Source organism: Alosa alosa, chromosome 22 (assembly GCF_017589495.1).
Source record: "Alosa alosa isolate M-15738 ecotype Scorff River chromosome 22, AALO_Geno_1.1, whole genome shotgun sequence".
Lineage (NCBI taxonomy): Eukaryota > Metazoa > Chordata > Actinopteri > Clupeiformes > Clupeidae > Alosa > Alosa alosa.
This window is the reverse complement of record NC_063210.1, coordinates 22228762-22244278: the sequence shown is the minus strand read 5'-3', so window position 1 is coordinate 22244278 and position 15517 is coordinate 22228762. Positions and strand designations below refer to the sequence as shown.

Here is a 15517-nt window from a genome sequence, read left to right as displayed (position 1 = left end):
TGAGTCACTTTTAAATCCCCAGCCATGGGCCTATTGGCCTCTCGGAGCTCACTCTCACCTTCGCCTCCCCAAGGTAATAGGACCTGCATCATGTCACACGCACGTCAACAGCAATCTCCTTTAAGATTTGCCAGTGCAAGGAGAAGCGGAATAAGCTTGTTTACGTGCCACACCGACTTCATATTCATTCGGCCTCGGGCCGTCAGACTGACAAACAAAGGGATCAACTCAGCCCTTGGTGATAAATATAACTCCTCATCTCATTCGGGATTCGCACAGACTGCTCGACGACGCGCCAAACCGTGTCAGGCCGCCGCGAGCTTCCAGGAGGCTTCAGAGACTGGGGGCCTTGTAGCCTACATCTGAGCGCGTCAAGGCTCTCCAGTCACACAGCCCCCCACCCAACCACACACACAGAGGGAGAGAGAGAGAGAAACACACATCGCCTCCACCCATTTATTCATAATTCCAGCCGTGCCCCCGGTATGAAGTCTCCGTCCTTCTATGATAGCTGCCCTCCCGCTGAGAGGAGGCGCGCTCTGCTCTGCCGCCTCGGCCGTGCCCTGGATTCTTTACACCGACACTGCTCGCCGGGGCTCAGATCTGAGACGTCAAACAGCGCCCCGTAGCCTAATTACTTTGCGATTATTTGTTTTCGCCTTTCTATTTGCCCGGTAATGTGACCAGAGAGTCACCACACTGTGGTGGGTAACGTTAGATTCCATCTTTTGCTACTCTTGACACCAAGAACTCCTCCCTGGTGTGCTATGATATAATGACCGCTGACCAGAGGTAACCTTTATGCAAGCATATTATTTTATTTAATCAAGGCGAGCTAATTATCACCTGCAGTGAGAGCTAAGGAAGGGTCGCACTTGACTTCTCTTGATTCTCCGACTTGACCCTGCGCTTACATAATTTTGGAGTGTTCAGGCGGGTGATTGCAGTTGTCCTATTTAAGTCGATGGTTCTGCAACCAGACTGTCGTGTAAAGAGACTGTGGCAAATTAGGAAGCGAGGACGGACAGGTTATTTATTATCCGTTATTATCACTGTAGCGGATGGAGTGGGTGGATGTTACTGTCCGAGTCACGTATGTGGGATCGGCTGCTTTACTTTGTGACCACCGGCAGCAGCACGCACATAAATCACTCTTGTAAACCACTCTTAATTTCTCGGGTGTGTGAGGAGACTGTCAAGAAAGGAGAGGTGGATAGTCAGTACACCGCGCGCATCCTAGGTTTCTGTGAGACCGTCTGAGGCACCTTGTTTTCCTGAATGAAATCGTACGCCTGCTATAAATAGAACAGGGTCGTTGACGTCACAATGGAAGCTGCAACCACGTCGGTGCTGTGTGGCTGGCTGCAGACGCTTCACTCAAAGAGCTTTCGAATGGAGAAGGGCATGGTGACGGCCGCTCAAAAGACCGAGCAAACTAGACATACAGTGTTATTGCGATAGTGAAGGAAAGAGGAAGGATTAACTTTTTTTTGGACAGATTGGGATATAATGCCGGTTACGAAATGATCTTGCAGCATTTCAAACCTAGCTAGCACCGACCGATTTTATTGCTAGCCAGCTGCAGTAATTCTAACGTTACTCCTTGAAGTCTTGACTTCACTTTGGGTTGACAAGAACAAAAACACACAATCCCAAGCAACGGTAGGTGCTTTTGTTCAGATAAATTCTTAGCACCCTTGAAGCAGAACAAAGACCGGGTGGTGCCCTCGTGTAATTCAATTACCTGCTTTGTTATTTCAAAGCAGCTGCCCAGTTATTTTGTAGTTGTGTCATAATTGTATAATGATTGCTCCAATGGCAAACAGCAGTCTGTGCGTAACTGCCCCATGCATAATGTTTTATTGCCCATTGTTGTTGGCTGAATTACAGCGGTCTGAATTCATTCAGCCGCCAGAGTTAAAGCCTTGTAAAACTCCCTTTTCCATACTTGCGAATGTATTAAACCCATTATGATCAAAAGATGCATAGAGCAAGTTCACTTTTATGTAGGTTATCACTATTAGTAAATCTTGACGGGCTGGACGCGCCATCACCGAAGTGACCCATCTACCACAATGAGAAAATCTGTAGACATAGGCTAGACACAGTGTGATCATTGTCATTAATAATAAATTATTACGTAAGTTTTCAATTATTTGATGTGGAACCGTTTTAATGCACTTGCTTACAAGTATTGTAAGCCTACAGGTATTGTTGCCTAATCTTGCACGAGTATTCAAGACTGTTAACTCCTGACAAGGATGCAGTTTTGAGTTTGAGCGTTTGTCAGAGGCAGCACGGTTGCGTCCATTCACGTTATTGTTTCAAGGGAACGTGCTAGTTCCTGTGCAACCTTCTTCATCAATCGCATTACTGTCTGACGGCAGATGATGTCAGTTAAGCCAGACGTATTGTTGTTGTTGTTCTTGCTGTTGTCTGTTGCCCCCCTCATCTTTTAATTGGATGCTGTCCAGACAATTACCCCAGAGAGGAAAAGTTTTCCACTTTCCTCAGAAATGACAGTTGTCTACCTTATGAGTCAGGAAGTAGTCTGGACATAATGGATGTCACCAGGACTCACACACTGTACTGTGCTGGATTTGATCAGATCCATCTGTAAATTGAAAACTGGGACACAGCAACAGAGCTGTGCTGTCATTCACCAGCCATTTTTCCCTCTCTTGGTCTTGCTGTTCCCTTTTTATCTTTTTGATCTTTTATCCCCTTCCTCCATCTCTTTCTCTCTCTCTCTCTCTCTTTCTTTCTCTCTCTCTCTCTCTCTCTTTCTCCCACTATCACTCCTTCACACTCCCTGTCTCTCTCACACTCTCTGTCTCTCTCTCGCTCTTACACTCTCTCTCTCTCTCTATGATTGTGCGGTGACTCTCTTGGATAAAGGGCAGCATCAATAATTTGATATCCTGCCATGTAATCAGATATGTCATTCACTTACAGTAACAACGGCCCTAATGCCTGTTCATTAATAACTCTCCGACAGATCAAGGTTATTCCGGCGGACCGCTGATAGAGTGGGGCACGCTTGTCAATTGACAAAATTACATTTCTGGTGCTTGTGCCCCTCCAGGGGGAGGCGTGCTGACGTCAAGAATCATGATAGGTGGGGTACGGTTGGCTCGGGTGATTGCTTGCTACTGAAAAGCGTGTTCATATTGAATGACTGATGCCGTTTTAATGAAGGCAAAGCTTGCATAAGTGTAGCAACAGGAGGGTCTATGCAGTTGTTACTATGTCTGCAAAATAATGTGGTGGTAACTTCCATGCAAGTTTCAGGAAGCATCCTGCTATGTATGTTCCATGGTATTCTCTGCTCTTTCTTTTCTGTGGAAATGAAGGAAAATTGTTGTCAAATGTATTAATCTTCACATACGGCTCTGTTTTTGTGCAAATACATGCAAATTACAGAACATATCTTGCTATTGGTTCACATGTTAATCTCTGCAATTGGTCATGACATCAATAGGCTGTTGCTGAACAGAAGCATGACAGTCTCAACAATTTTTATTTGTATGCAGTATCATGTCTGCAAATAAACTGGTTGTGCTTTCCGATTGCTAAATGCATTCTGGGTAGGGTCACTGAGGTATTGATGGAATGCATGAGACAAGGGGGTTGTAGTTTCCTAGGTTCCAATTGAGGCTTTAGCTTGACGCTCAGCAAACTCCCTCATCTCTCAAAACACTTGAAAAGATTCCAGGAGTCCACTTGTTATGTGTAACTGTTTACTTAAAACTCTAAAAGCAACATTACAACAATAAAGAAAATTATCCATAAAATATACACATTTCGAGGGTGTAGCATGAAGAGAGAGAGAGGTCAAAAAACTTTTTCGCTCCAATCTCCTTTCTGTTTCCATTTCCCCCCTCATATGAAAATAAAGCACCCCAATACAGGGCATCAGAATCACATTAAAAGTCCTGTCTTAACTTTACAGAGCAACTCAAATGCATTTTAAAAATTTTAAATCATGAAATTATAAATCATATTTATCATATAAATTAACTTGTACCCTTTTAAATGTAAAATGATTTTAACTTAAAATAGACTTCATTTAGGCTCCTGCAAGGGTTAAATATGAAGAGTTTTGTCCCAAAATGCTACATCTCCATTTTTAAAAACATTAAAAAGTCATGTCATTTAAATGTGTATTTCATGAAATATCAGTACAATTGCAGTTGTGTTGTTTTGATTGAGTAAAGAATATAGATCTACTGAAATTACTTGGAAAACAAACTGCAAAAAAATGATTTCTGAAAATCCATTAAAATGGAGGATATAAGCGTTTTGGAACCAAAGTCTTTATATTTTCCTTAGTTTGATTTTTTTGTGATGTACTTCAGGTATTTCAGTGTACTTGCTTACCTTCATTAATTAATAATAATAAAAAAGTAAGAAACATTCTGTTGTGGGTTTCTACATTTGACTCTCTGGTTCTCTGATGGCAGACTGGGCGTGTATTATGGATTACGAGCGGCCTAACGTGGAGACCATCAAGTGTGTCGTTGTGGGGGACAATGCCGTTGGGAAGACTCGCCTCATCTGTGCCCGCGCCTGCAACACCACACTGACCCAGTACCAGCTGCTGGCCACACACGTGCCCACCGTCTGGGCCATCGACCAGTACCGAGTGTGCCAGGAGGTAAAGGCACTCTGTTGCTGTGCACTTTTGCAGTCACATGTTACATTAGATTACATTTGCCTGACGGTATTTTTAACCAAAGCGACTAACAACATGGTGAACAGTTTAAGTTTTAAAAAGCAATTCTCTCAACAATTTTAGGACAATTTAAAAAGGGTAGAGTACAGTAAGAATAAGTGCATCAGTGAGTGCTGTTTTTAAACAGTTGAGTGTCAGTTCAAGACGGGAGGTAAGTGCTAGGATCAGCAAGACTTGTTTGTTGTAAGTGGTGCTATGAGAGGAGATGTTCTCTAAAGAGCTGTGTCTTCAGGAGTTTTTTGAAAATGGAGAGGGATGTCCCAGCCCTCATGCAGCACAGTTTAAAGCTGCAGCTGGCAAGATTTTTTTGATCATATTCACTGAATCCAACACTATGCTCCGACAGAACAACATAAATCAGCCGGTTTTAGAAAAAACCCCCGCACTTCTACCTCCACCTAGAGCCTGTTATTTATTTTTGCAAAAATACACAGCTCCCAGTTCTTCTGGACCAATCAGAGCAGGGCTTTGTGAGATCTGACTGTCAATCACAGTCTGGTGCAGTCTGGTGCGCACTGATGAGCACAAACTCGATGAGGGTGCTCGGTGGTAGTGGGGGAGGGGCATGAGAGTTGCAAACATTCAACATTTTGAAGTCCCCTCAATCTGTCAGACTTGCCAACTGCAGCTTTAAAGGAACCATATGTAAGAAATGTATTTCAATCAATCATAAAATGGCCCTGATAAGTCACTAGACATTAAGAAATCATGTCCATTTCAAATACTTATATCACTGACAACAGTAGTCCGGCCAGGATATTGTCATTTAAAAAGTGAAGTTGCAGCCCTCAACTGATGTTGATGTTGTGTTTTGTCATGTCATGTTGTGTTTTGGCCTGATGCGCCACCCTCCACCTATCTAGTAATCACAAAGTCGTAGTGTTTCGGCATCTGGGTTGGCAACCTCGAGGCAGGGGGGAGGGGGAGGGGAAATACCGCTCTACAGTAATTTGAAAGTGATTGCAGTACCAATTTTGGCCACAATCTTACATATAGTTCCTTTAATTATCAAGATATTGGAGAGGCCCCAATGGAAATAAGGACCACCATGGAAAAGTTAACTAAATTAAACTTTCTACCTTTATTGTGTTTTATTTTTGATAACTTGAATGTGAACGAGAGACTGACTGGCTTATGCATGTTTTAATTTTTAGATGACCTGAGCCAGTTGTTATGCCACATACTCCTGAGCCACTTTTGTCCCTGTGCCTCCTCTTGTATTCCCACTATCTGTAGATTGAGCACTATCTATTGTCTATATTGTGTTGCTTATATTTTTTGGTTTTGTATTTCATATTTGCATAGGCCATGCCTATATGTTTGTTTGTTTTATACTGCGACAGAGACAGACCAGAGACTAATTCCTTGTGTGTGTTACATACGGGGCCAATAAAGCGCAGCTAAGATTCTGATGTGGTCAAAGTATCGAATAGAATCAATCAATGAATCAGTCAATGAATCAATCAATAAGAAAACTGACCTCTCGTGTCTTCACTGAGAGAGGATGCAGTTCATTGACAATGCAAACAACAATATAGAACTCGGTGATCTGTCAGTCTATAACACTAGGAATTATCATGCTTTTTGAGAACGAGCCTTTATTGGACTGTACCACCACTTGCTCTGAACACTCTGAAGGGCACTTAAATGGCATGCATTCATATGCAATGTGAAACTGAATCGGTGGATTTGCTCATTGATCTAAATGTGCTCCGAATTGTAATGCCTTCTGCCTTGGCCTGTGCCAGACTTCTCCAGCTGGCTTCCTAAAAATTGAGCTGGTAGTTTTTATGCCATCAGGCAAACCACAGCAAAACATGACCTGCTTGGCAGAGGCACTTGTTTTTCTTGTTAGAACTAAAGTGTGCTGGCCTGTTTGAAAACAGCTGGCAAATGACTGTCTTTTTTTTTTAATTAGAGAAAGCTTTCCCACATGCTTGTCTGGGTCGGATGGCTAGCTTTTGTTTCTCTGTTGTTGACCCCTCAGGTGTTGGAGCGATCCAGAGATGTGGTGGACGAGGTGAGCGTGTCCCTACGACTATGGGACACATTTGGAGACCACCACAAAGACAGACGATTTGCCTATGGCAGGTAAGCGTCACTTTTAAAGCATCGCTAATTTGTTGAGTTGCTCACGCCGATCAATGAAAACGGTTCGTTCATGGCGAGATTATAGCCCACATGAAGGGTACGTTCGTAAATTCAATCTGACACACTCTGGACGCTCCGAGAGTGTGAAGCTCTGAATAAATACACAATAATTCCGAATTTACGAACGGTTAAGTGTGCTCGGAGGGCCAATTTACGAACGCACCCGAAGTCTGTAGGGCATGGAGAAGAGGATGGGGAGAGAACGAGAGCAATCCAGATGGAGGTGAAGTAGATGTAAAGTGGGATGAAGGAGGAAAAAGAAAAAAAGAAGAAAAAGAAATAGCTCGAAAGAAAGTTTAAAAGTAGGCTATTAAGAAAGTAATAAGGAATGAAAGGAACATGAAGGAAGAGAGGCAGAAAGATAGGAAGGGAAAGAAAGACAACAGGAAATAGGCCGAAAGAAAGAAAGAAAAAGAAAGAAAGAAAGAAAGAAAGAAAGAAACAGATGGATAAGGTAAACGTGAAGCGAATCAACAGAGTCACCCTGCCACTTAATTAAGAATAAATCTGAAGCGCTGGTGGGCAGGGTGCAATTGAATTTGCTGGCCCATGGATATCATGACCGTGTGTGTCGAATGGAAAATATGAAAGCATCAGTGAGCTAAGTGTCTACAAGGACCAGTGCTGACATCACCGACACACATTAGAGAGCTGTGTCATGTCAAGTGTGCAAAGATCACTGATCAACATCATTAGGTTATTTCCGTTGTGGCAACTGTTTGTCATAGCAACTGCTGACTTTTTGCTCTGTCATGAATGGGGCAGCATCTTCATGAGTTTGTCATTCAGTAGTGCAAATGAAATTTCATCAGTCATTCTCATTAGTTATTGTGGCTCAGTTAGATGTATGGTATATGCTCTCATGCTGTCATAGATATATCACTGAAAACAGTCTAATAACTGAACGGAAGCCATTGTCGCATTGCATCATTGCATGAAGTGATCACTGTGCCACTCATAATTCCACCAGAGCCTATTCACACAGGATCATTAAGAAACCTGCACCAGCAGGAGAGGAGTAATGCCCCTCACCCATGTGGTAGGGTAGATGCCTCTCTTCCTGTCTGGGAGCCATTAGAGTGTATTGACTTCTTGATATACTGGAGTGGTCAGTGGAACTGTGAGTAGCCCATCAGAAATGGACTCTGCTCAGTGCACTCCAAGGTAATAGAGTCGTCCGACAAAATGACGTGCGTTCTGTTTATGGTTAGAAGCCCTTACTCATCCTTTGCATTAAAGTGACAAAACACCCCACCCCGCCTTGTTTTAAACCGCATCAACCTTACACAACACACATGCTCATGCCCATTACACAAGGATTCTTGAAAAGCAGGATTATTATTTTTGGGACAGATGGCCTAAATGTACGGCAGGCGGGGCGTTTAGGATGTTTTCTCTCTGCTGACGGCCGTGCCGTAGATAACCGGCGGTCGTGAGGTGGGGGCGGGTGGAGGGGAGGTGGAGGGGAGGTGGGGGGCGGGTGGAGTGTGGGCAGAGGTGATGGAGAAGAGGGCCGTGCTGCGCTGAGCCCTTCAGAGTGAACTGCTGTCCTTTTCCTCGTGTTGCACACACACACTCACACACTCTCATTTGGCTGCTTCCCTGGAGATAGAGGTGTGTGTGTGTGTGTCCGTGTGTGTGTGTGTCTGTGTGTGCGTGTGTGTGTGTGTGTTTATGGCGCGCGTGTGTGTGTGTGTGTGTGTGTGTGTGCGTGTGTGCGTGCGTGCGTGTGTGTGTGTGTGTGTGCGCGTGCGTGTGTGTGTGTGTGTGTGTGTGTGTGTGTGTGCGCGTGTGTGTGTCTGTGTGTGTTCATATTTTTTGAGGGGAGCTTCCTGTTGTTTGAAGACCCAGGACTTTAGTGCACTAATTAAGAACAAAGAAAAGGAAAGCAGTGATGTTGAGAGAGAGAGAGAGAGAGAGAGAGAGAGAGAGAGAGAGAGAGAGAGAGAGAGAGAGAGAGAGAGAGAGAGAGAGAGAGAGAGAGAGAGAGAGAGAGAAGAAGGGGGGAATGGACTGAAATGAAAATGAGCTGAGTGGGGAACATGAGAAAGAGCAGAGAGAGAGAGAGAGAGGCAGACATCCAGAGCAAGACAGAGAAAGAGAATAGAGAGAAAGAGAGATGAAATAAAAAAACAAAAACGGAGAGAGAGAAAAAGAGAGAGGGATGGAGATGATACCAAAAAAGGAATAGCAAGGGAGAGGGAGAATTTGAGGCTGTGATAAAATGAATAGGAGAGGATGGCATTCTTTTGAGTTTGACTCTCCAAGTGTCAGTGATGGAGACATTGTGGTTCAAACAAGACAAGACCTTAACTCTAAAAGGAAAAAAAAATCAAGCGAGGAAGAATATCACTGTTTTACTTTCCAGACAAGGGAACATCAGTAGGCAGTTAGTTATATTGGAATGCTTCTGACGTCGTTGGTGCTGCCAGCTTGCCTCTTCCTCCATCCGTAACCCTGCTCCAGTTTTTGATATCAGGAAATAGTGTCATGTCCACCGTGTCCACGCAGTGTCATGTCCAGCGTGTCCACGCAGTGTCATGTCCACTGTGTCCATGCAGGCTTGGGCTGCAGGTGTGGAGGGAGGGAGTGACGTTCAGCAAACAGTTATTGTGTGCACATCCCACCTTCTGGCAGGTGCAGGACAAAAGGAAAACTTACTCAGTTTTTGCCTGAAGAAGACCCAGCAGGGTTGAAACGTTGCCTGTTGTGCATTAAATCTATGGGAGTCAAAAGCGGTGTTGCGGACATTATATTTTTTCATTTGTGGAGGGAGGGAGTGCCACTGCCCACTTCACATCTTTCTCCTCGGCCAGTGCCCTCGTCAGGGACACGTCGGGCTTTTATATTTTAACGACTGCGGTTATCAGGCAAGCCAGCTGCAGCCTCCTGCGCCGGTGCTCTTAGTGTCCTGCTCCTGCCTGACAAAAGGCAGCACTGGGCCTCTTTCTACTTCCTGCACGTCTGATGTGATGCGACGACGGCATCAGTCTCAGCGTGAACACACTTCCTCTGCTGCTGTTCTGTAGCGCACACACACACATATACACACGCACGCACACACACACACACACACGCACGCACACGCACACGCACACACACCCACACACATGTGTGTTTTGAATTGACACCCTATGTTATTTATAGGCATGGTGAAAGCTTCAGCGAGACATGCTGACCTGGAAGGCTTTCCATCACAGAGAGGCGGGCACCTCTGGACAATTGTTATCCCTCTGCTCCATGTTTCGCCAGCGAGCGCATCGATTTCCTGATGTCTGATCTTGTAGTTGGGCTCAGTGGTGCTGCTTGGACATCAGCTGATCGTAGTTAAGAGGGCAAGTGTGCAGTCTGTCTACAGCTCACCTGGAGATCCAGTCAGTCAGTCAGTGATGATGAGGGAAGCTGCCTTTTGGCCAGCAAATTCATGCTTCAATTCTTACTACGTCCACATAGAATTCCCTCAAGTTTCAGTACAGCTGGAGAGGATGGCCTCCAGTCAAATTGCTACCATAAAGTTAATTACTACTGCCACAGAAATTTAGTGTCAGACTTAAAAAACAAAACAAAAGAAAACAAAACCAAATAAACCAAAAACAATGGGCTTTAGAATATCATTCAAATATCATTCACTTGAAATATGTTGCACACCATCGGCTTATAGGTTTGTAGGTTTATATCGGAACGTCACATATTACCAACTGTCCCGTACTTCCAACCTCTTACGTGTCACTTACTAGTAATTTCTATACAAACCAAGATGGCGGATTCCTAAAGAAACGCAAGCACCCACACCCAAGTGTATCTAAATTAGCTATGTGCCAAAAATTACATTTTACCATGACTCGAAGAGCTGTAAACAGTCGTGTAAGGCTGCGTGTACAAATCTGCTTGGGGCTCCAGTGGAATTTTGAATTGCGACGAGAATTCTCGGGCTAACCGTTGATGTGCCGTGAGAAAGGTTGGGAATAGGCACCCACCAGCCCAATACTAAACTCTGAGCGTGGTAAACAAAATATATATTTTTGAGGCAGTAAATGCCCCGGTAAGAACCAAACTAGAATTTGTTCAAATCTACTACACACCTATGGCTACTGAGAAATGTAAGGTTAATTTATCAAATGTTATTTTGAAGTATGAAAAAACATTGTTGTTTTATAATTTTCGAACGAAATGGTTGGTAATTAGTACGTTTACGATAGGTTATATCTGTTTGTTTTATTTGCTTATCTCTCTGTTTATTTGTTTTGTGAGGGCCAACTGCGCTGCTGTGTTCCTGTGTGTGTTTGTAGGGCTGCTCATGCTCTTTAATCAGGAGGCACTGACGGACCCAGTAAGTGCTCCAGTTGTGTAGCGTCCTCCCGACAACGCCACTCATTTATCTGACTACCTGCATCGCCCGCCACTCACCACTCACCGGTGAAGAAAACAACACCCCAGCTCCTTCAGACTGCAGCCCATTTTGGAACAGACGTGGTTCTGACTCTGGAACACTCTGGAATTGATTGATTAATCACCACTATGTAGATACTGTTTTTAGAATTGATTTAGATTAAGTGTTAGTTAGTATTTGTATTTTAGTATATTTAGTATATTCTTTATCTTCTACTGTCCTTATTGCTTAGTTGTGTTTTTATATTATATACTTTTAATTACTTTTTCTGCCTGTTAGTGAATATTATTGTGTGTTGTCTGTATGCTACTGAGATCTTGAATTTCCCTGGGGATCAATAAAGTATCTATATATATATATATCTATCTATCAGGCGTGGTTCTGACTCTGGAACGAAATGGTTCTGACTCTGGAACCTCTGGAATTGATTGATTAATCACCACTATGTAGATACTGTTTTAGAATTGATTTAGATTAAGTGTTAGTTAGTATTTGTATTTTAGTATATTTAGTATATTCTTTATCTTCTACTGTCCTTATTGCTTAGTTGTGTTTTTATATTATATACTTTTAATTACTTTTCTGCTGTTGGTGATGTGTGTGTGTTGTCATAACATGCTACTGAGATCTTGAATTTCCCCTGGGGATCAATAAAGTATCTATATATATATATATCTATCTATCAGACGTGGTTCTGATCCGGGGTAGATGCAAGCCTGATTTGGGTCAGATCCAGTGGGGTTGGATCTGTTCCTGTGTCCAGCGGGGTCGGAGCGGTAGCTACTGTAGACTCCGTCTGCTTGCCCTTTGTCAGCTAGTGGTGCGAAATCTCCTCCTCAGTGTGCAGATGGCCGATAAAATGACCGCAACCCGTGCGTTTGTTTACATTTTTTTTCTTTTTCTTTTCTCTTTTGTTTGTTTGTTTTCTGTTTGTTTTTTTTTTCATTGTGGTGAGCAGTGTGGCCCTTCAGAGCAGAGAGCACTAACCTCAGGTATGCCAGTGATGTTGTCCCTGCGTCTGCATGAGTGCCTCTCTGTTTGCTTTGTTTGTTTGTTTATTTATTTGTTCGTTTGTTTGTTTGTTTTGTTCAGTTTGTTTGTTTTACTTTCAACAATGGTCTTCATCAGGCTACTTGAAAAAGCATTGCAGTATACTTGTATCGTCAAGTCGGAACTCCCCAAGGAGGCGTTTGTATGGGTGTGTAAACCAATAGGCGATCTTTCTGTACCCTCCTCATGTCCAGGCCGATGTGGCTGGCATTGCGTGCCTGGGACCTGCTGTACCAACTGCATGCCCACCAGACACTTTCTTTGCAGGACTGTCGTGTTGCTACGGGTACCGCTTGGCGCCCTTGCTGTGGTTTTGATTTGTCTGTCAGACACTGGACTGTCGTTACTGTGGCATGGGCGGTGTTGACTTGCCCTCTTGTTGAGGAGTTGTGTACTTTGGCGTGCAGGTGAACTGATAAACCAAAAAATAATGCATCTACTTTCCTTTCAACTCTTCCCCCAAACCCCCCTTTCTTTCTATATCTCTCTCTCTCTCTCCTTCCTCTTCATCACCCTCTTTTGCTCTCTTCCCCCCTCTATACATCTCTCTTTTCACTCTATCACCTTCTACCACTTTTGCTCTCTCACTCTGCCCCCCTCTCTCTCTCTCTCTTCCTCTCTCACTCTGCCCCCCCCCCTCTCTCTCTCTCTCTCACTCTCTTCCTCCCTCTCTCTCTCTCTCTTACTCTCTCTTCCTCTCCTCTCTCTCTCTCTCTCTCTCTCTCTCTCTTCCTCTCTCACTCTGCCCCCCTCTCTCTCTCACTCTCTCTTCCTCTCCTCTCTCTCTCTCTCTCTCTCTCTCTCTCTCTCTCTCTCTCTCTCTCTCTCTCCTCTCTCTCTCTCTCTCTCTTCCTCTCCTCTCTCTCCTCTCTCTCTCTCTCTCTCTCACTCTCTTCCTCTCTCTCTCTCTCTCTCTCTCTCTCTCTCTCCTCTCTCTTCCTCTCTCTCTCTCTCTCTCTCTCTCTCCTCCTCCTCACTCACTCACTCCTCCTCACTCACTCACTCACTCACTCACTCACTCCTCCTCACTCCTCCTCACTCACTCACTCCTCCTCACTCACTCACTCCTCACTCACTCACTCCTCCTCACTCACTCACTCACTCACTCCTCACTCACTCACTCCTCCTCACTCACTCACTCACTCACTCACTCACTCCTCACTCACTCACTCACTCACTCCTCACTCACTCACTCCTCACTCACTCACTCCTCCTCACTCACTCACTCACTCACTCCTCCTCACTCACTCACTCCTCCTCACTCACTCACTCACTCACTCACTCACTCCTCACACTCTCTCTCTCTCTCTCCTCTCTCTTCCTCCTCCTGAAGGTCAGGCCCCATTGGTTCCTGGCTTCTCCATTGCCCAGCCCCACTTTCACGCTGCACCGCATTAAGTGTGTGGTGCCTGGAGTCAAGCAGCTACCTTTGGACGCCCGTCATCCTGGTGTTTGCCAGGCTGTGGACCTGCGTCGCTGACCCTGGGTAATCAATCATCAAATGACCCTGCGGTGCTGGCGGGGAGTCAGGCGCGTTCATATTTTTTAATCTATTGTGGCTGTTAGCCGTAGACTGACAACGGACATGGAAGGCCTCTGGTGCCTACCTGCATGCCCGGGGAACAGCTGCTAGAATATCTCAGCGGGTAGGGCAGGCAGACAAACAAACACAAACACACACACACACTGAGACACACATTCTAATACATTCAGTGATTTTCTGGGGAATAAACATTTTGAATATTTTCCTAATATGTTTATCAAACAGTAAACAAAGTGCATACCAAGTATCTAATTATTAAAAATATATAAAAATAAATTATTACAAATATATAGCTCACTCAGGTATTTCTTTTAATGTTAGTGTCTCTGAAACACTTGTTTATACTTGTTTATTTGTTTACACAAATGATTCCAATGCAGGCCCATCAAACCCGGGGACATCCTGCCACCAGAGAGTGGACGAGAGGTGGCCAAAGAGCTGGGTATCCCCTACTATGAAACCAGCGTCTTCGACCAGTTCGGCATCAAGGACATCTTCGACAACGCCATCCGCGCCGCCCTCATCTCCCGCCGCCACCTGCAGTTCTGGAAGTCGCACCTGCGCAAGGTCCAGAAGCCTCTCCTCCAGGCGCCGTTCCTGCCGCCCAAAGCGCCCCCTCCGCTCATCAAGATCTCCGAGGGGCCGGGCGTCGGCCCCGGCGACCGCGAGGGTCCGCGGCAGCTGCTGGACAGCCCGCTGTGCGCCGACGTGGTGTTCGTGCTGCAGGAGCACGCGCGCGTCTTCGCCCACCGCATCTACCTGTCCACGTCCTCGTCCAAGTTCTACGACCTCTTCCAGATGGACCTGTCCGAGGAGTCCCAATGCCTGGTCGTGACTGACCGCTTCCGAGGGTCCGGCAGAGGAGGAGGAGGAGGCGGCGGCGGTGGAGGTGCCTCCGTCGCCGGGGGCAACGCACGCGGCGACGCCCACCTGATGCGCACGCTGAGCCTGGACACCGAGGAGGCGTGTTACGCGACCAGTCGCCCGTGCCGCTGCGGCGTCCAAAAGCGGCAACGCGCTCCGTGTGAGGTCGCTTCGGTGTGGCAAGCGCGGTGCTCAGCTCGCTTCAACCTCCTGGAGCAAGGCCTTCTACAGCATCCACCGCGAGGCCGTGGCCAACCCGGTGACCGGCGCGTCGGCGCCCATGACCGTGGTCAAGATGGACGCCTCCATCCAGATGGGTCCGTTCAGCGCCGTGCTGCGCTTCCTGTACACGGGCGAGTTGGACGAAGAGGAGCCCGACCTGATGAAGGTGGCGCAGATCGCCGAGATCCTGGAGGTGTTCGACCTGCGCATGATGGTGGAGAACATCATGAACAAGGAGGGCTTCATGAACCAGGAGATCACCAAGGCGTTCCACGTCAGGAAGGCCAATCGCATCAAGGAGTGTCTCACCAAAAACAAGTTCACAGGTGAGAGCAGGGGAGAGGATGGTTTACACAGAGGTGGGTAACCGGTCCACGGGTCGAGGAAGTAAAAGTCATGTGTAGGTTCCACCTGAGCTTATCTACCTGCCTGAAGAGTTGGTCAGCTGGTTTAGAGAATGGTTGGAACAAATCTGTGTTAGGACTTTTACTTTTACTGGTTACCTGCCTCTGGGTTTATGGAATGCTCTTCCATTTTAACACCCTCCCTTTTTCTCTCCCTC

The 15517-nt window shown here is 45.6% G+C and overlaps 1 protein-coding gene across 1 annotated transcript in view; it reads left to right on the top strand.

Moving 5' to 3' along the window:
• Nucleotides 1–1052: 1052 nt before the first annotated feature.
• The window catches only part of rhobtb1 (Rho related BTB domain containing 1), a 25431-nt gene continuing 10966 nt past the window's right edge, over nucleotides 1053–15517 (top strand). Inside the window, 5 exon segments of the mRNA XM_048234069.1 lie at nucleotides 1053–1662; nucleotides 4464–4657; nucleotides 6723–6826; nucleotides 14250–14673; nucleotides 14675–15281. Of these exon segments, the coding sequence (XP_048090026.1) occupies nucleotides 4478–4657; nucleotides 6723–6826; nucleotides 14250–14673; nucleotides 14675–15281 (1315 nt within the window). The 5' untranslated portion in view covers nucleotides 1053–1662; nucleotides 4464–4477.